Genomic DNA, 21760 nt, shown 5'->3' on the forward strand with positions numbered 1-21760 from the left:
TGCTGCCTGCCAGGCACTGACCCTGACCCCACCCTTCTCTGCAGGGAGCGTAGAGCGTCTGACCCAGAATGCTCCTGCCCATTACACAAGGGCCCAGCCACCTCTGGGTTCATGAGCCCACTGCCCTGCTCAGCCACTGCCGCCTCTAGCCACCACCAACTGGGACAGGTGCTGCCACCACCTCCCGCCGCAGCCTCCTCCATTCCCCTGCACTGCAGGAGGTGAGTCCCGCTGGCCGGTGTCAGTCACCCGGGAAATGACCCCTTCCGCTGCCTCCCCATCCCCAGCCTCCCTCCCTTGGCTGTCCTAGTGCTGTCCTCCGCCTCTTGCTCGCTCCCTGGCTCTCCCTCTGCATGCTAGCAGAGCTTAGTGTTCACCCTGCTCGTCCACAGCCAGGCTTTGCAATCCCAAGGGTGATGGAAACCTTGCCGAGTCGGGGTTGGCTGTTGACTTTTGAAAGACAGAGACGTGTGTGTCAATTCCCACACCCCTTTTGCCCTGGTTAAACCCCGTTGCAAACATTTGAATTTTCCCTTTCCAAGCCCGAGGAGGAAAATCTCTCACTGTGCCTGCCCTGTTCGGTGTGAGTCATGGCAAGTCACTGAGTGTGAAAGGGAAAGCAAAGGGACTACCACCCCGGCCCTCCTCCAGTTCTGATATTTGGTTCTCACTGATCACTTGCTGCCAAGCCCCAGGGAACGTATCCTCCTCCCTCTCATTCACCAGGGTATGGATATGTACTTTATATCATCACGTGATGAATATACTGTTTGATATGTAGGCTTGGCAGAACTAACGTTTTTTAATATAATTTTGTCAGATAATGTCTGTGTATTGGCAACACACCATACCATGCCACTCTTACTTTTGCACTGCTGCTGGTAGCAATGCTGCCTTCAGAGCTGGGTGCCTGGCTAGCAGCTGCCCCTCTCCGGCTGCCCAGTCTGTGCTTAATTTGTGCCAGGGCTTACCAGGGCTGTGCCACGACACCTCTTTCATTACAAATTAAGCACTGCCCCCACTTCCCCTCTCTCTGAAATGGGTTGGGCTTTTTTTTTTTTTTTTGAAAGGCAGTGCTGGGTTTTTTTCCCCTCATGAGACTTGGCACGAGATGCAGGATGATGATGGCTCAGGCTTGGGTGGGAGGGAGGATATGAGGGCAGGGACAGGAGCAGAGGGGAAGAAGACAGGGAGGGAGGAGACAGGAGCTTCAGTGCTGCCTTTGATCTCATCTTCAATTTGTTGCATGTAAGTGATTTGGAGATTTCACACATATCATTGATTTCAACCAGGAGTGAGTGTGTAGCAGCTGCCTTGCCTGAATCACTTAGGAGGGTGATACCATGTGATACCATGCCCTTTAAATGCTAATTACTATCACGAGACTTGGTTCAAAAATGTGTGCTCGGATGTTGGAAATACTGATTTCCTGTCACCAAAGTCTCATTTTAGGAATGCTGCCTCTGAAAGGTTTTATAGAGACAGTCTGTTTGGCTCAACCCCACAATGGAAAATGTAACACGCTAATATGATTGCCCTGGTTATAAGAACCTCATAGGGATACATGGATACTCATGAAAAAATAAAATCAGGATTTTTTTTTCTGCTGTATACTCACACTTATTTCACAAATGTAATAAAAAACAATCGTCACCTAAAGTACTCTAGGTGCTGGTTAACAGCTCTTATAGAACAAGCAAGCAGGATGGTGGGAACAGGCACACTCGGTCAAAAAGATATGTAAACAAAGAGCAGTTCACTGCCATAAAGTTATAATGAAGAGTACAAGAGACAAAGTCATAATTTGGCATTGAATATTTATTCTGATAAACCTTTTTGTTTTCCAAGTTACTACATATTAATTCTGTTGTAAGCAAAAACTTTTGGAATGAATCTTTCAACAGCTTCTGTCAGCATAAACTAGACAGTCAACGCATTGCCACATTCTGTGGACATAACTTTCAAGTGCAAAGCAGATTATCTGAAAAGACATATTTCCAACCTCCTTAACAGCTTGGACAATGCTCAAATCCAGTAACAGGTCTTCAAATCTCTGCAAATTTAGGTCTCATAGTGCCTTTGTAATAAATAAATAGAAAATATATCTTTTTCATTGTGAAGTCTATAGGAAAATGTACAAAACACTATACATCTAATTCCGAAAAAGGACCAGCTATTTCGGCAACAGGTAAAACAAGCATTTGAACTGACACACCCCCACCCCAAAATTGCCTTAATAATGACAACTGTATATGTAGGCTAACGTGAAAATATTTGCAGCAATAAAACCTTACAGACAGGATATTTACAGTTTGTGAATGGGACAGTTTAAAGAATGTACAAACTACAAGGAGTCAGTCAATTCACTATTTGCAGAGGAACACACGTACAACCTCTAGAATCCACAAATATTTAAAAAATGATATATCAGAACTATTGGTTGGTGATATTAGGCCAAATTTTGCCGTCAGTTCCATGCACTTAACTCCCATTGAGTCTATGGGAGCTGCTTGCATTTCAGGGGAGAATCTGGCCCATTATGCCGAGCCACATTCCCTGTCTAAGGCTTAAAAAGTTGCAGTGATCCTATCCTAAGTATTTACAGAGTAAGACCCATCCCCTTCCTCCTAAATGGGCCCACGTGACTATCCTTGCATGACAGAACAAAACAGACTTTTTCCCCCCTGGATAAGATGTGATTTAAAAAACAGGTATATTTCCTAGTGCCAAGTCTTATGATTTCACCCTGAGAATTCCAAAAATTGTGAAAATTAGAAGCAACACTTCAGTACAAATGCAACTTGCCTTTTTGTATTGGTTAAACAAAGAACTCGACTCCTGGTCCATTGGGTTTGATTGTACTGAGTCGATAGGTGCTCAGCTACTACAATATAAAGACGTGATTGGCTAGAATAGCAAAGGGCAAAACCAGGATGTTTTTGGAAAACCAAATCCAAACCCAGAGGGGTTTTGATCCTGGTTCCTCTCCTAAAACCTTCAGAATAAAAAAATTCTGGTCTTGGCCCATTTCTAGTATTTTTCATTCATTATATTGTACATATGATCTGCTAATACAGAGCAATAGATGCCGTTGTACCTACAGTACAGCCTCGATTATGGGAATATTGTGGAGGACACTGAATGCATTCAGATAGCCAGGGTTCTGAATAATCAAGGATTTTTTAATGTAATTACTAGACTTAAGGGATAGGATCCTGTTTTGGCTAACAGGGAGTTTCAGATAAATGAGATTTGTATAATCGAGGTTGAACTGTAAGTGAGACTAATCTTTTTTAAGGAATAGTTGTGATCTGGGGATGGAAAGAACCCAGATCATCATAAGACATTGGGAGAGAAATGTATATTTCTTGAGAGCTATGCCCTTTCACACTGCATCTAGTGGAATTAGCCCAAATGGCATGAATGGTTTAGAGCAGACATGCCTTTGCTTGAATGAGGAATCCTTCATTATGAGATGTAAAGAAGCCAGGGAAAAGAGAAATAACCCTGGATCCTTTCAAAAAAATGCAACACTCTTGAAATTCCGCTAAGGAAAACAGTATATAAAAACAGTATAGAAAAAAAGCAATTCCAGTTTTAAAACCCAGGAAGGACTGGAGGGGCACATACCTACATTAGAGCCTGAATACCACTTATAACTGACTCACACAGCAACCTGGTCCAAAAACAGTGCCAGAAAGGTCTTTTGGAATTCAGCACCTGCACAGTGACACCATGTGCAATGACACATGGATTCATGGCTGCTTCATTCCAATCCAGAGCTGACATTTTAGATACAATGAAAAAAGAGACACTCAAAAAAAGTCCTATTTAAAAAGACAAACCAACAATGGATTTTTTGGGGGGTAGTGGAGGGGAGGGAAACACAACTGCTCTGGCATATGGACAATTTGCCTACTTCAAGAAGCCATTTTTTCTGGAAGTTACCCGAATAACAGAAGCCATTTGAGACATCTGCATGATATCTTTGGGAAACACAAAGCACTGTATCATGTGCATTTTTGAACAATATACAGTGTTTTTATAAGGTTAAGATACATTTCCCAGCTTAATGAAGAAAGCAGTTCTGGTTTACACTCAACTTTGCTCATCATCCATTTTTTTAAAACGTAGAATATTATGTTTTGAAGGAAAGGGGGCAGAAAATACATAAGGTTACATTATTTGGGGAGGAGGTGTGTCTCCTGGGATCAACTTTTCCTCTTCAGCCCTTCCACGTGACCTCAAAGCCCCCTACATCTTAGTGATTCACCCTCCAGGAAAGATCTAGCTCCCTCTGGAGCCTATTAACATACTCACTGCCCTGGCCAGAAGAAACTACAGACAAGTAATGCACAACACATTGGGCCTGATCCTGTCCCCCTTGATTGCACTGGAAGTACAATTTAATCCTCACCCTTGATTAGGGATGGAGTAAGATGACTCCCCAGCATTCCCTGCCTGGGGGCGAGAGACCCAAGGGATCCTCTCGGTAGCATGTCACGTAGGCACAACCAGTCCACTGGGCTGGCTCTGAAAATTTATATTTGAAGGAATGCGTGAGAAAGTCTGAGTAAGTGTGAAGAGCATGGTTGTCAGGTCTTTTCCATCAGTCTGTGGCTGCTTGCCTGGGAAAAACACAGAATCATGACAACAGCTATTTAAAAGCATAACCATGGGAACGCCAGTTGTTGGTTATGGGATTGAGCAGAAATAGCAGGTTCCATTATGACCGTATTTGGTTTGCACATGTGTGACCCTAAGAACACCCCAATGTCAGAGGGTAAGGGGTGCCCTAGTTTCTAGCAGTGAGCCTCCATTGGCCTAACCCCAATTTACTGTATCGAAAAGGTGCCATGTAAGATATCATAGGCAACTGGTAACAAGTTGGTCATTAATATTATTGCTGGTGCATGTATGCATGATGTATGAAAACTTATAAATGTGCACTGGAAATACGTTCTTAAAATTGTGTTTGGCAGGTAGGGCATAAGGCACCCTGCCCTTGACAAAGGGACATGGGCCCACCTGCACAAATGTGTCTCCAATGTCAATTGAGCCAAGAGAGATAATGGAAGTACATTTACATAAAAGGTAAACAAAGCCATCAAACTAGTGAGTTGGGGAGAGAGCCACTATCACGGTGGGAGGAGGAGACTGTAAAAATGAACATGGTGTCAGCTCCTGGGTGGACCCAGCAAGCTGAGCCCCCAAGCAGGCTTCCTGACTTTGAAAACAAAGATAAAACTTTGAGGATATAAGCGGAGAGAAAAAGCCTTTTTGGCATCCTGCATCTGAAGAGACAAAGAAACGAAGTGCTCGGAGCTCTGTGTTGGTTCGGGGTTAAGAACTGGCCAGCCATGCTGGAAGAACAAGTGTGGTGAGAAAACTACTTTGAACAAGAGACTCTAGTTTAAGTTAGGTTTTAGTCTTAGAATGGTATTTTTACTTTTGTTTGTTTGTTTGTAGGCATTTCGGTCCCAGTTCTGTCTACTTGGTATCAGTTCAATATCACTTCCTTGTTAATAAACTTAATCTTGTTTTAGTACACCACCATCTCAGTGCAGTGTTTCAAACTGAAGAGTAAAATCCTCAGCCAAACTAACAGGCCGGTGTTGCGTACTCTCTCACCAAAGGAGCAACAAACTTGATAAGGTTTGGTGAATGCTACAGCGAGAGGGGCTGAGCGCCACAGGGGAGACTGTTTTGGGTGGACTCCAGACAGAAGACGCTGTTGGTGTCACCCTGCAAGGACTAATCAAGCAGGTGGAAGCCAGGGTGAGATCACTGAGCTGGCTGCTGGTGTCTGAGTTCTGAGCCATAGCTGCATAGCACGGAGGCACCCAGGGCAAGTAGTGACACAACCCCTTATTGGTCTGGGTGAACCCAAAGCATCACAATGTGTTAAATCACTCCTCTGCCATTTCTTTCCTCACTATGTACCATCAGCTGAAATGTGATAACTCCCAAGTGGTTCAGCATGTACAATTTAGTCTCGGGATTCTGCAGCAGTTTGACAGAAGAGTGCAGAAGCTTTCAAATAAATTCTCATTGTTTGACCATGTTTTGCAGCTTTCAGATATGGACTATAATTTATGATTTCTGATCCAAATTTTCAGCCAGCCTCTGAATTTGCATTCCCAGTTTTGTGCGAGCAGCTGATTGCACTCTCAAAAACAGTCCCATGGGAAAATTCCGAGTCTTGTATGGCAATTAGATTTGACATTCATACCTGAGAGGCTCACAAGGGATGTAGAGGCAGAACATGACCAGGCCATGTAAAAGGCACTGACACTCCCCTCCCCACTATTTGAAAACAGTTTTGCCCAGATATTAGCTTAGAAAATAAAGGTAAATCTGGTTTCAGCGAGCAAATCAATAGGGCAGGATCAAACAAGATGTGCAGCACAAGGAATGCTGTTTGTCACATGTGGCCATCTACCCACTTGCAATAAAGCTTTCTTCATGTACAGCAACAAAGAAATACTACATCTCTGGAGCGCCGTGGCACGGTGCCTGTTGGGAGCAGAGTCAGTAGTCCTTTTCTATTGGGGCAGTGCTAACAGCAGGAAGGCAAAGCATGGTGTCCTCATAATTTCATTTTCTTCACCACAGGGATTGGCACAACTTGATAGATTTTAGCTGCATCCTCCTCGGTGATCAGTTTCACCCAGACCGGTCGAAAGCTGCCTTTGAATCCGACAAAAGCCATTTTATCTGAAAACCAACAGCAATAAATTGGTATTGCAGCTGACTGCAAACAAGTCGAAGCACTTGCATAGATTCCAAGGTCAGAGGAAACCACTGAGATCATTAGCCTGGCCTCCTGTACCACACAGGCCATAGAACATCCCCCAAATAATTCCTACAGCAGATTTTTTAGAAAAACATCCAACCTTGATTTTAAAAATGTCAGTGATAGAGAATCCACTATGACCCTTGGTAAACTGTTCCAATGGTTAATTACTCTCATTAAATGTACGCCTTATTTCCAGTTTGCATTTGTCTAGTTTCAACTTCCAGCCATTGGATCGTGTTGTACCTTTCTCTGCTAGAATGAAGAGCCCATTATTAAATATTTGTTCCCTGTGTAGATACTTCTAGCCTGTAACCAAAGTCACCCCTTAAACTTCTCTTTGACTTCATGCCACTCACACACATGCAAACTTCATGGAGCTAACCACTATGCACTCTACTTGTGTTAAAGAGGGTGCTCTGGTTATAAAATTTTCTGTTGTACGTGTTAGATGTTTGTAAGGTCATACTCTGCTGTGTGTCATGTGAACTATTATCAATTAATTAATGCAGAGAGGAACACCATAATGTTGAAAGTTCCTGTTTTTGACATTTTCCAAATAAAACGGTTCAACATTTCGTTTTGAAACAATCCTTTGTTTCACATTTTGTATGAAATTATGTATGATAATCTAATACACATTTTGAAAGTCAGAATCAAAATGAATGGCCCAAAATATCACTTTTCAGAATTGTCGTTTGCAGAGAATTTTGAAATTTTTAGTTTTCATTCCTATTTTGAACAACGGGAAATTTGGAAATCTTGAAATTCTTTGCAAAACAAAACTTCTCTCCTCCACACAGCTCTGCTCACAATGACTTGTTTTAGCCAAACAACATGGTAAATTTGGTTCTTGATAAATAGGAACCTCACAATTAGGTCCAAACCAATTGGACTCTTCTAACTTTGCCTCTGACTCTAGGTGCATTCTGATCTTTCTGAACCATCTGGTATGTAATGGTGGTGGCTGGAGACTCCATTTTCAATTCTTACTGGTTCCCTTATCTCAAAGAAAATACTTGCTAAAGTTACAGTAGCTTCCAATGGCAAACTCTCTGGGGTTGGTGTGCGTCTTGATGCAATGTAAATACGTGCAATTCCAGAGCAGATATCGACCAACAATTTCTCAATGACAATATTATACAGTCAGTTACAGACACATTGGATGCTGGGGCTAGGTGTGGCAGTTTGAATATATGATTTATCTCTGAATCAATGGCCATCTTAAAAGAAATCATTAGCAGAATCAGAGGACTAGAGAAGTTAGAGATGGAAAAGAGGTACCAGAGCCATCTCCCCTGAAGTAAGTTCTCTACCTTCTCTAAAACTATGTCATTACTTTTGGGAACAGCATTTAGCAATGGTCATTGCTGTGACAGTGGGCAGAGACGTACTGCCTTATAGAGGATTTACTTTCAAGAGGGAACTCAAAGCAATTCTGTGTTAATCATAGCACTGTAGACAGAGAATATTGTTAGGTAGATATGGAAGGTTTAGGCATGTGCAAGCAAAGCACGATTAAATAAGCCTCAATTTAAAATAGCTGTTTAGTTGTGCTGATACTTGGCACTCTGGTTTAACAGTCTGGATGTTTAGGAGACTACCTGGACACACTCAGAATGGTCTTTAATTTGGTATTTTCACTCCCCACCACTTGGAAGGGCGCTATCTGGGCACTTCTTCCACGAAGGGTACCAAAATGCACTGCCTTCTCTACAGCTGGTGTGGATGCCATCTTAGCATCCATTCAGCACGAGGATGTTGTAAATGTGGCTTCTCCTTATGCCATATTCCCAAATGATAGACATCACACTGAGCCTGGGTGGCAGAAATCCCGAGGTCTTTCCCAAACTGTCCTCAAGGAGGGAGGTCTGCATCTCTCTCACCGACACGTGAGTCCAGTTGAGAAGCACAGTGCCCACTCATTTGCGCAAGGGCAGTTTACTAGCAGGAGTTGGTATATTAAAGGTTTTTAACTTGTTAGGTTAACAAATCAAAAGTTTGTATTTATGTTTTTAAAATTCCTTACCTTTTAACTTAAAACCCTTCTCAACTCCAAGTTTTTCCAGTACTTTAGTCCAGGGTCCTTTTGAAATGAATCTGCCTTTGGATGCCATCACCACTATAGAACTAAAGAAAACAAAGCCATTTATAAACAAACGAACAATAGTTAAACCTTTGTCACTTGTCTGATTTAATCATTGGTATCTGCCATCAGTGTGACACTTGCGAACTAGATGTTCTCCAATGACTTAACCACATATTCACTTTTCCATATATGCAAAATCCATTAGGAAGCATATTTAATTTGCTCATTTGACACTGAGTTTCAGGAGCGGTTTAAATGTTCAAAATCAGCATTTCCATCACATGCCACTCTGAGTGGAATGTGCTTCATCTGGGATGCACTAAGCAATTCTCATTTAACTCTTTGTTTTCATATCAGCAACAGACTAAATCTCAAATAAATTCACCTCCCTAGAATCTGTGCAGAGGGTCAATTTTCCTTCTTTTTGAGTGCATGTTTGATGCAAATGTGCATTATTAGCGTCCTTATAAATAGCACATGTCTTCCAAAAGGTCTTCGGGTGCTTTATAAACTCAGACTGAAGTACAAATGATGTATGATTCAAGGATCAGATCAGTTTACCTATTACAAATCTGCAGCGACCTCTGTGGTAAAATTCAGCAGCTGTTTAAGCAACACTATAAAACAGATTAGGGCAGAAAGTGAAGAAAAATCCCCTATCAAATTGAACCTGGAAGGGGCATTCTGTAGACAGAACCATCCAAGCTGAACTTTAGGCAGGCTAATAAGGTTAGCACCCCTATTCTTCTGCAAGGCGCCAGGATCTCTCCAGTGACTGCACCAAGAAATCCTGACCCTATTGAAGAAAATGGGAGTTTTGCCATTGACTTCGATGAGGCACAGATGGGCTCTGGTTCTTGCAGTCAAGTGTGCTCCTCTTCATTAAAGAAGCATTGCAGGGTGATTGATAAAATGTTAGACTAGTTTAATTTATTTTACTCTATCTTGCAAGCTCTCCAGGTAAGGTGTCCCAGTGATGTCAATGGGTGTTCTGCAGGTAGAAAGTCTTGATGGATCAGCCCCATTGTGTTACAGTAGGACAAACTGTCACTATAATTAGCCATCCAAGAGTTCCTTGTTTTCCAGATTATTACTACATAGAACGCAACTGCTGGGCTGCTGAATGGATTAGCTACATCTTAACATGACAATTCCATTAAAATCCATTGTAATGGGATAATGGCAATACAGCAATTGCAAGGAAAAACCAGGAACAAAAGGGTTAATAGTCACTAAGGCCTGATCTCCACCTAAAACTTGAAAAATTCACACTCCGGAGAGATGTAGTTAAGCCAACCTAAGCCCCAGTATAGACACTGCTAGGTTGATGGAAGAATTCCCTCTCAAGCGGGTGGATTAATTACAGCAATGTAAAAACCTCTTCCATCGCTGTAGAACGTGTCTACACTACAGTGCATCATACCTGTGCCATTGTAGTGTAGACAAACCTTTAGTTTGTTTTTAGCTTAAACCTCAGCTGTTACATTTAATACTTGCACTATTATAAAACTAATTGGGTTGACAGCATGTATTTAGTTATATTCTTGGTCTGATATTAGATTTTTTTTTCTTTTACTTTACTAAAAAATCATTTATTTCAGCTAAGCCTTTCCCGTCTTGGAGCTTTCAAAAAATAGCTTCGACTTGTTCCAGCTATTTGCTTTGGGAAACTCATCGCAAAAGTATGAGCATAGACAAAATATGACACTTGGCCTGCAGTAAATTCCTAGAGTGAACTAATAGGCTCTGTCGTTCCAGGAAAAAAAACTATTAAAAATGTATAGTTCAAACAGATTCATCACAGCAGATCCCATTTTTCTTTCCTGGATAAATGGTATGTTTAACAGCTATAGCTAAAATGTCTGGCTTTATCCCATTTCCAGAAAGCAGGCAGGAGAATGGAGGAAAGGGCTAAGAGAACATTTCAGAAGAGCAGGAGAACAATCCAAGGTTACTATCCTACTAAATACATATTGCAAAATTAGGATCTGTGAGGTGCTAACTGTTCTTCACTTCTATTGACTTCCGTGGGAGTTGAAGGCTCAACAGGTCCAAAGATCATGTTCATAGGCCTTGCCTACAGACACACAAGTTATACTGCTTTAATTTACTCCTGGGAGAATTCTGCACCACAGTGCGTGCACAAAATTCATGTCTCCCGCAGATTTCTTTGCTTCCCTGCAGAAAAATGACTTTCTGACAGCGAAGCTGCAAAAACAGTCACGCACGACTCCCTAGCAATGCAGGTACAACTTTCCAGGCACCCAGAGCAGCCGGCAGAGAGGTAAATCACTGTGGGGCTGGGAACACTCCAGCCAGTGGCTCCTACCCTGAGCCGGGGATCAGCTGCTAGTCCCGGCTGGGCTGGAGGCAGGAGAGGTTGGGACTTCCTCTTCCCCTGCAAGGAGTGGCTGGGTCTGTGTCAGACCCACCTCCAGAAGCCTCCCCCAGCTGCAGAAAGCTCAGCAGCCTCCCCTGCTTCCTGTCCCCATCAATCCTCAGCTGTGGGGGGAGGGGTCACTGTACGGGGAGCTGCTCCCCCATCCACCCAACCCCTGTGCATCCAGACCTCCCATACCCAGACACCCACGCCACCCTCACCCCGTACACCCAGAACTCCCCTGGCTCTCCATACCCAAACCCCATGCCACTGCACATCAACCTCTACATCTGGAGCCCCCCTGAACCCAGACCCCCTGCTTCCAGACCCCTGCACCCAGACACCCCCCACTGAGTTCCCTACACTCAAACCCCCACCCTGATACCCCATCCCCTGCACCACCCTGGGTCCCCACACCGACAGCCAACTGACTGCACCCAGACCCCCACCCCACCAAGCCCCACTCCCTCAGCACCCAGACCCCCCTACTAAGACCCCCACACCCAGACCCCTCCACTGAGCCCCAACAACCTTCCCCTGGAAGCCCCTGTAGAGTCCCATTGCCCCTGCATCTGGACCCCCCCCAAATGAGCCTCTGTGGGGAAAACACCACAAAAATGCGGTGTGGGACTACACAAAAATGAGGACGTTGGTTAAACAGAAATTAAAAGGTGCAACACCAAAAGTAAAATTCCTGCAAGCTGCATGGAAACTTTTTAAAGACTCCATAATAGAGGCTCAACTTAAATGTATACCCCAAATTAAAAAACATAGTAAGAGAACCAAAAAAAAGAGCCACCGTGGCTAAACAACAAAGTAAGAGAAGCAGTGAGAGGCAAAAAGGCATCCTTTAAAAAGTGGAAGTTAAATCCTAGTGAGGAAAATAGAAAGGAGCATAAACTCTGACAAATTAAGTATAAAAATATAATTAGGAAGGCCAAAAAAGTATTTGAAGAACAGCTAGCCAAAGACTCAAAAAGTAATAGCAATTTTTTTAAAATACATCAGAAGCAGGAACCCTGCTAAACAACCAGTGGGGTCACTGAATGATCAAGATGCTAAAGGATCACTCAAGGACAATAAGACCATTGCGGAGAAACTAAATTAATTCTTTGCATCGATCTTCACAGTTGAGGATGTGAGGGAGATTCCCAAACCTGAGCCATTCTTTTTAGGTGACAATCTGAGGAACTGTCCCAGATTGAGGTGTCATTAGAGGAGGTTTTGGAATAAATTGATAAACTAAACAGTAATAAGTCACCAGGACCAGATGGTTTTCACCCAAGAGTTCTGATGGCACTCAAATGTGAAATTGCAGGACTACAAACTGTAGTCTGTAACCTATCATTTAAATTAGCTTCTGTACCAAATGACTGGAGGATAGCTAATGTGATGCCAATTTTTAAAAAGGGCTCCAGAAGTGATCCTGGCAGTTACAGGCCAATAAGCTTGACTTCAGTACTGGGCAAACTGGTTGAAACTATAGTAAAGAACAAAACTGTCAGACACATAGGTGAACATAACTTGTTGGGGAAGAGTCAACATGTTTTTCGTAAAGGGAAACCATACCTCACCAATCTACTAGAATTCTTTGAGGGGGTCAAAAAGCACGTAGACAAGGGGGATCCAGTGGATATAGTGTACTTAGATTTTCAGAAAGCCTTTGACAAGGTCCCTCACCAATGGCTCTTAAGCAAAGTAAGCTGTCATGGGATAAGAAGGAAGGTCCTCTCATGGATCAGTAACTTGATAAAAGATAAGAATAAATACCTCTACCGACAATTACGTGTATTAATACTCTACAAACCAATATGAGCAGAGAACACAATCCTCAATTTAAGAAGCATTAATATGGTTTCTATTAGTACTTCCGGCTGGCTAGACTACTGTGCTCCAGAATACAGCTGCTCGGAACATGTGTTTGGTACTCAGTCTAGTTTCATTGCTCTGGATCTCTGGCTAGCATGCTTACAGAAATCAAAACATACAGCTCATGTGTTTAGGGATGGAACACATGCACATAGCATGCATATATTTTATCAGTGGCATCTGATGAGAACTAACAGATTACTCAGGCAATATGAAAACAGATTAGGAGCATTGTGGTTTAGGAACTGATCATGACAGTTTTTTCACAGGTTTACAGTCCATGCCTTAGAGCCACTTTGAAACTCAGCATTTGGATTCTGATGAAGTTGATACTGAGCCATGTCATGTAACTGAATCATGTCATGAACCATGTCATTAAGATTTTGTAACTAAGCCATATCAGGTGACCAGGGCTAAGAAAAAGGGTCAGCGTTTCAGCAACACTCCTATATGCTAAAGTTTTATTACACACTGGATTATTTACTCACTTGTTTTTGATGTTGGTGACATAATTGTCTATCTGCGTTGGGATTCCCTGTAGAATAGAGTTTTTGAAACTTATTCGGTCAACAATTTTTCCATGCTCCCCATCAATCACAACGACTTGAATACCATCCTCAGTGAGGAAAAACTTTTTACTATCAACCTGCAGAAAAGAAAAAAAACTCTTGATGTGCCAATGAAATCTGAGTTCATAACAGTTAACTGTAAGAAGCCTCGTGACTGTGGCATGGCAGCATTGAACTGCTCTTTGCTTCAAGGGATAGGATTCCCTATCTTCTAGCTTGGACCAACTTGAATTTTTGCCTATGATGTTGTACTACTCATTTTCATAAGAGACACAGCCTGAATGACCTCATTCCTCGAAACTATCAGTGGTAGTTTCCTCAGTAAATTCTGGGTGAACCCCCAGAATTTTAACCTATGTATTTCTAAAAGTCCAACAAATGTGGCTGAGAAGGAACCACTTACCTCAATGTATGCAAAGTCATCCCTGAGATGGAAGTATCTGGTCTTGAAGGTTTGTACTTTCAGCTCTAGGAAATGGTCCTTATTATTCTGCTTAAAAATAGAAAACGGTGTTTACCACTTTTGTCCATTCCCCAAATGCTATTTATTTTAAACCAAGAGCTTCCTAGCAGTTAAATCAACAATAACAAAGTACCTAATATATTGACACTTGCCAAATGACATTGTTAATTAAATCTGGGCAAAATCTTAACCTCTGAGCTGATCCTGTCAACATTTAAATTTTGCTAGTTTCACAAAAAGGAAAGTTTTGTTTTGTGCAGTGATATGTAGTTAATTGAGGCTTTGATCCTGCATGCCTGCTCCAAGTGAGAAAGGTAAGAAAGGGCAGGGCTGGGAACAGAACATGAACCTATCTTTCAACACTATTTTCATCCCCACAGCCTGAGCAATGTGAGCCTGAGTCACTTGACCTGGGCTCTGAAATGTAGTGCCCCAGGTTTTTCTTTGCAGCATAGACATACCCTTAGCAATGCAATCCCCCCTCTGGCATTGCTTCTGCTATTAGGCAGGCATGGCTTGCAGCCATGCAGCAGAACTCTCATCAGAGCCCAATCAAGTTCTCCTGAGCAACCCGTCGCCCTGCTTATCACTTTGTGAGTTGTGTTTCTATGTGCAGCACTCCACCCCTGACCATTAGATCAAATTCTTACTGTGAAATGCAGTCTTCAGTACCCCAGAGCTATCCCCATTGCCCCCATGAGTATCCAGCACCTATCCCTAGGAGGCAGGCATGCAGCTTTATGTATCTCTTCCTTTTATGAATCTGGGTTTTCTGTACTAGCTGGTGGCTGGTTTAGGTTGCTTTACACTTCTGGACCATTTCAGGAAGTTATGCACAGGGTAGAGTAGTTCTTCTAGAGATGGTCTCCATGGCTACATGGAATGATGCATGATAAAGCTTGTAAATTTACAAGGAAACAGAACAACGGTCATAGAAATGTAATAGCAAACAAGGTACTTTACCAGTTGTGTGTTAGGGAGCTTCTTAGGCATCGGCACATCTATTACTGGATTTTCCATGTATGTTGGATAGGCCTTGGCTTCACAGTCACTAATTCCAGCGTTCTTTGGGATCACAGCTTTGATCCTTATTCTCTCGCAGCCTTGGACTGAGCAGAAGGCAAACTTCTCCTTCTCATTCTGGGCTTTGAGTTTCAGAAACAGCAGCCTGCAAATTGGGGGTGACAAGGCACAAATCATGGGGTGTTACACACCAAAACGAATAGGTCCAGGTTATAACAGAGTACGTCTCAGTGCTTTGTGATAACAAATGTGTAATACAGCCATCCTAGACTGATGCTAATAGAATATTTATACCACATCACACATTGTGTATTTATATACACCTCTACCCCGATATAATGCTGTCTTTGGGAGCCAAAAAATCTTACCGCGTAATAGGTGAAACCGCGTTATATTGAACTTGCTTTGATCCTCTGGAGAGCGCAGCCCCCCTCTGGAGCGCTGCTTTACCGCGTTATATCCGAATTTGTGTTCTATCGGGTCGCGTTATATTGGGGTAGAGGTGTAGCTCTAGAGGGCCGTTATTTTTACATAAATCAGTGTGTGTATATGTATTTATTCAGAGACGGGAGGATATTCCCTGTGAATCAGGGGTGGAGGGATAGGAGGGACAGCAAAAGGGAGTTACTGAGAATGGAAGTGGGGGAGATGGGCAGCCCATCGAGGCTGGGAAGGGGCTTCCTGGTAGTTCTGATGGCCATTCCTACATCAGTTCCTCCATGGCTGGTGCCCTGCACTCCTCCACCCCTCACCAGGTGCTTGGCGCCATGTGCGCTATCGCCCCCTTGCTCCCTGTCCAGGTGCCAGGTGCCTGGTGTCTCCACTGGGCCCATGGTGACTGGAAGGTGGCACTAGACTGGGCCAAGAAGATCTTCCTGCTCCCCAGTGGTCAGTCCAATCTCATGCACCACAGCCACCTCAGTCCCTCCTCCATGAGATATTGTGGGGATGGAAACATAGATCCACTCCCCCCCAGTATTCCCACCGAGGGAGCGCTATATATATAAATATACATCTTTCTCTCTATGTATATAAAACCAGCCTCAATTTCCTATAAGAAAGAGTCTTATCCCCCAAGGGGTAAATTTGTCCTGTTCAAATCCATTAGACAGCTATGCATGACACATGTTGATGCTCATAAATGGTTGTGGTTTAAGATTCCTAGATCGAATTTTTGAAATAAGAAGGGTTTTATGCTTGTTCAGCGTAACTTCATTGCTATAAACTGGGTCCTCTTTCTGCTTTTCCTTTTGCCCTGCTGTGCATTCATTTGGCACTGGGAGCCATCGGAGGCGAGGGGCTGTGGCTGAGAGCACATGAATGAGTGGCAGCCACCATGAGTCAGAAGGAAATGAAAATTTGATCAGGTCTCAAGGAATCTGTTTGTTGTGATCCCAGTTTGCATTTGAATGTTGGTCTGGGCTAAAACACTTTCTGGGTCAGATGGCTCTCTCATATCTGTCTAGTTGACCAAGGGCTATTTCCTTACCCAGTGTCCTCATCCCAGTAATAGTATCCTTTGGTAGGGTATCTGTACTCCAATTTGTCCATCTGCAAGGTCCTATAGAAGGTCCCAGTTTTGTATGTTTTCTTCAAGAGACGATTGTGGATGTCTGAGAGAATGGAAAATGTTGTCCCTTTAGGATAACACAACCCTAGCTGGATCCAGTCGTTCCTAAAATAGCAAAGAGCCACATTATAACAAATAATAGACACATGACTATGACTTTCCTGGGCACGTCATCAGCCAAGTTAAATAGTTCACTTTGAAATGTAACACTTTTTTCCTGGCTGGTCAACATAATTTAGCCTTTAAGAGAACATCTATGTGCTACTTAAGCAATTTGGGCTACACTCATCCCTGATCTAATACCATTGGCATCTATTCACCAGGGATTAATTTGATCCTAGGCATCTAAAAAAAAAAAATGTATCCAGAGGGACATAAGTATCATGACAAATTAAAAGATGGGGCAGTTCAGAGTGGGCTTCATGGAATAATGATGTTAACCCTGAAAGAACTCCTCATGACTATTTCAGTAACATCACTCTTTAACCATTTATAGCTCCATTACTGAGTTGGGATGCTACTTTTGTAGGGTAGGGTTTGAAGGGATCACTCACTTGTTGAAGTTGATGAGCCATATAGCCAGTTCCTCGGGTGCCGTCTTGTCCCAATGGACGGTATAACCTTTCTGCAGTGTTATAACTGGCTGATACTGCTGGTAAGGAGAACTTTTGCTTAAAGCCCCCTCCAAGTAGAGAGGATGACTGTAGTAGTCATTTTTGATTATTTTCATTCTCAGGGTGGCTGACTTGTAGGCCTGGATGTATATCTAGATTAGGGAAACAGTCACAATTGGTTTAATAAGACAGATGGCTACAAATTGGCTTTAAGTATATTATTCTGAAAACACTTGCGGTATCTAAAACAAAGCTAAAAAAAGTCACTTCACATAAGAGAGTAAAGGACTGATTCTAGGCAGTGGTACCAGGTGCTTTTGTGGGAGGAAGAATAGTTTTGTGGCTAAGTCACAGGAATGGAAGTTAGGAGATCCAGATTCTATTCTGGCCTCTACAAGAGACTTCCTACGAGTCTGTGGGTAAGTCACCTAACTTAGCTGTGATACAATTTCCTCCATAAAAATGGAGAAAACAACACTTCCCTATCTTAGAGTCAGTTTGCGAAACTTAATTTATGAGTGCTTCTGACATGCTTGGAGATCTTTGGACGGAAGTTGCTACAGAAGTGCAGTGTTCTTTTCATTGTTTCATATTCATGGCCAAAATTTTTAAAGTGCCTCTGAAAATGTGCCATAATATTGACAGGCAAACTCATGTGTGTGTGCAAAACCATGCAGGCAGATGCACTGCCCAATGCTAGGACACCCCGAGTGTCCCATAAAAGTGCATATTTCTGAGTTCAAGATGACTTCAAGCCCTACCATACTGGGAAATTTAAAATAGCTATAAACCTATCACCTTCAACTCCTCTACTCCCAACGCAATGCCAGTGGTGTAATGTAAATTCTTGGTACCTGTGCATAGTGCCCACTGCAGATGGCACCTCTCCAATCTGGCACATCAATACAGTCTGGGTGTTTGATCAACCAGTTATCTTCCTTTATAAGGTATGAGCCGGGATATCCCGACACAGAGCCATCTACATCATGAAAAACTGATGTTTTATCACCATCCATATTCAGGTCATTGAACCAGGGTCCAGGTTCTCCAAAGAACACTCTTGAAGTAATCTAAACAGAACAGTGACATATTTACATACCAGAGGAGCAATTCAAGTATTTTACGTGCTTAGCATTTTAAGTGAAGGACAATTCTGTGGTTGTTGGAATGGCTTGAATTGTTTGATTTTAACTAGCATTGTAAAATAGTTGGGACAAGAAGCGGCATTTGGATTTGCTAGTCACTGTAGGGATGGGGAAACTTAATTGTACATTAGGGCCAATGTTTTCAAAAATGGTCATTGGTTTTGGGTGCCTCCATTTTTGGGGCCTCAACTTGAGACATCTTAGATCTGGTTTTCAGAAGCTCTGAGCACCCACAACTCCAGTTGAAGTCAATGGAGCTTCTAGGTGCTCAGCACCTGTGGAAGGAAATCAGGCTCTGAGTAACTCAGGCTGGGTGCCCCCCAAAAAGGAGCACCCAAAATCTGTGGCCACTTTTGGCAGTGTTGGTCTTGTCAGGTAGCAGGAATTTCAGTGACATTTGCTAGAATATTTGAGTTGCCCCTCCCTTGTCTACATACTGCATGCATGGTCAGTGCTTGAGGCAAAAGAGAGCTAAGTCATGCACAGCAAAAGTCTGCTGGGTCATAAGTCCTTTCCTGTTGACCATGAAAGAAAGAGGTAGAGGACAAACCACCAGCATTCTACTCCTGGCCTCCATCCTGGGGGATGAGGTTCACGTTTTGTTGGAAGGTTCAGGGACATTTTTATTTTATCTGACGCAGCTCATGTGTTCCTACTTCTTTTTCATTTTTTAAAATTTGTATGCTACATAAAGTTGCACTTACACTGGGAACAATCGGCGGCTTCCCCAGGGACATGGCTGCTTATGTGACTTCTGACCAGTGGTTTTTATCCAAGTTAAATAAATTGAATGTCACAAACCAGCCTGATGCAATGTGGCTGAGGCTGGGTTGGACACTTTTGGGGGATTTTTTTCTCCCTACCAGACACTTGGCACAAAGATTTTTAATCAACTTTTCTCATGAAATTTTAGCATATCTGGTATTTAGTAAACATGAGGCAATCAAAATCATTCCTTCAATCCACAGATGTCTGTAAATACACTTTCAAAGCTTGTTAATTGGATTAAACAGCTGCTAGGTACATTTCATCAGGAAGAGGGACACTCTCAGGACCAGCAGGCATGTATTTGTACAAGCAGATGCAAAAATACCTGTCAATTTCTCTCTCACCAGGATTAGTTCTAATTAATTGCTTGGTTTGGTTCAAACAAGCACCCGAAAGTTCACATGCTTATTCAAAGCAAATCGGAACCTTTTGGGCCAAATTCTGCTCTCATTTACATTTGCAGAACTGATGTCAATGGAATTACCAGATGTAAATAAGAACAGAATTCAACCTAGATTCTGCTCACAGGGATGTTCCTTGGTCAGGGGAAGCTCTATGTTTTTTGCCGCCCTAAGCACGGCAGTCAGGCAGCCTTCGGCGGCATGCCTGCGGGAGGTCCGCTGCTCAGGCGGATTCGGCAGCGTTTCTGCGGGTGATCTGCTGGTCCCACGCCTTCTCTGTATCCGCCGCCGAATTGCCACCGAAGCCGAGGGACTGGTGGACCTCCCGCAGGCATGCCGCCAAAGGCTGCCTGACTGCCGCCCTCACGGCGACCGGCAGGCCGCCCCCTGTGGCTTGCCGCCCCAGGCACATACTTGCTGTGCTAGTGCCTGGAGCCGCCCCTGTCCTTGGTATTCGGCTGGAACTTTTATAAGAACGGCCTTTCTATGCTGGCACTTCAACATCTTACCCCACCTGGAACCAAAGGGGACTTATTTTCCTCTCACCTGTACTGGTTTTACTCCAACAGTACCTCTCTTAATTTCAGTAGAATTACTCTTTGTACAGGGAAATGGAATCAGGCCTGTGGTAGTGCAGAGGCTCACAGAACTAGAAATGCTATTTATTTATACGGGAAACAAGCTTTTTGGGAAATAGCTCTGGTTCTGGTTTGCTCTGAGTTTGTGAGAAAGTTGGGCTTGTTTTTTTTTTTTTTTTTTCTTTAATCCAAACCAGTTTTCTTATCCCTAATTTACACCTAATTTGCTAAAAACGTGGCAATCATTGGGACTAGGTTGTTAGGCTTCCAATTCTGATGTTGGTTTTTCCCAATGGTCATTTCCTGAATCACATTTTTCACCATCACACTCACGTCCAAAACTAAATGCCAAGGAGCCCATTTTAAGGAATAACTCACGGGAACGTCTTCAAATAGAACATCCGTGACATTGTTATTGGGACAGCTCTGCCAGGCATTGTTGAGCCGGAACGCCAGGGCACTTGTGTGGCGACCATCCAGTGCAGCAAACTTGCGAAACGTACAGTTTTGGACATTGACCGGCCCATCATAGAACTGAATCCCTCGAATTGGAAAATTCCTAAAACATATTTGAAAAATAGAGAGAGGGAGATTTGGTCAGAAAGAGTTACCGTAGACATCGGTCTGTATCTTAGATAATGGATAGCCACATGATGCTTGCTCTGTAGCTGACATTATTTTGTCCAGCCAGCAGGATAACTCTGAGTTAGTGCTGCTTTTGTTTTAGCCTGTGCAATCCTTCAGTTCTTATGAGTTCAGTCAAGGTCTCTCGTGTCTAAGCAGATCATCTTTATCTGTACTCCTAAAGGCAAGAACATTGGATAATGCCAAGGCACTGACCTAAAAAGGAAAAATTCATGCTGCAATCACAAACAAGTTCTGCAGCAGCAGCAAAACCTGTAACTGATCAGATCTGCACTCCTCATTCTGAATCACTGCAGGGCTAAAATCCCAAGACAGCTTTCATAGGAGCAGGGAGATAAGCAGTCTGGCACAAATAAAATAAAAACTGGCCTTTAAAGATGCAAAAAACTGTTGCACTGCCTAGGATACAGTTTTACGGGAGCTCCAGAGCACATTAACCAGAGATCATTTAGATACCAATGGAAAGGTAGAGAAGACACATTCTTTTTCACATTCTGATTTGAGTGAATGTGATGTTTTAACCCTTTAACAGGCTTGGATAAAACATGTCAAGGATTGCTCATAATAAACAAGACCACAATCCCTTACTCACATGAATGGTACTTCCTCACACAAGAATTTCTCATTCAAGTGAGTGCTCCTTGCCTTTGGGAGCTCTTACACACAACTTCCACTGAAGACAAAGGACTGTAGAACAGGGTACTAAAAAAAACATTTCACTATTGGAACAGTGTTTCTTATACTAGGGCCACCGCTTGTGTAGGGAAGCGGCGGCCAGTATGTCCCTCGGCCCACGCTGCTTCCAGCAGCTCCCATTGGCCTGGAGCGGCGAACCGCGGCCAGTAGGAGC

The 21760-nt window shown here is 43.0% G+C and overlaps 1 protein-coding gene across 5 annotated transcripts in view; it reads right to left on the minus strand.

The window, feature by feature from the left end:
- Positions 1-1800: 1800 nt before the first annotated feature.
- Positions 1801-21760, minus strand: part of CEMIP (cell migration inducing hyaluronidase 1) — a 144782-nt gene continuing 124822 nt past the window's right edge. For 2 of the 5 annotated variants that reach the window (XM_034784480.1, XM_034784478.1), the window contains exons 21-29: positions 20644-20824; positions 18228-18443; positions 17314-17525; positions 16679-16864; positions 15130-15334; positions 14107-14193; positions 13623-13780; positions 8826-8926; positions 1801-6717 (exon numbers count right to left, since the gene is read on the minus strand). In XM_034784480.1, coding sequence (XP_034640371.1) covers positions 6590-6717; positions 8826-8926; positions 13623-13780; positions 14107-14193; positions 15130-15334; positions 16679-16864; positions 17314-17525; positions 18228-18443; positions 20644-20824 — 1474 coding nt within the window. In that variant the 3' untranslated portion in view covers positions 1801-6589. Of the gene's footprint in view, positions 6718-8825; positions 8927-13622; positions 13781-14106; positions 14197-15129; positions 15335-16678; positions 16865-17313; positions 17526-18227; positions 18444-20643; positions 20825-21760 lie in introns of all 5 variants that reach the window. The other 3 variants (XM_034784479.1, XM_034784477.1, XM_034784481.1) reach the window with 2 other exon arrangements.

The sequence above is a fragment of the Trachemys scripta genome, chromosome 10, assembly GCF_013100865.1.
Source record: "Trachemys scripta elegans isolate TJP31775 chromosome 10, CAS_Tse_1.0, whole genome shotgun sequence".
Taxonomy (NCBI): Eukaryota; Metazoa; Chordata; order Testudines; family Emydidae; genus Trachemys; species Trachemys scripta.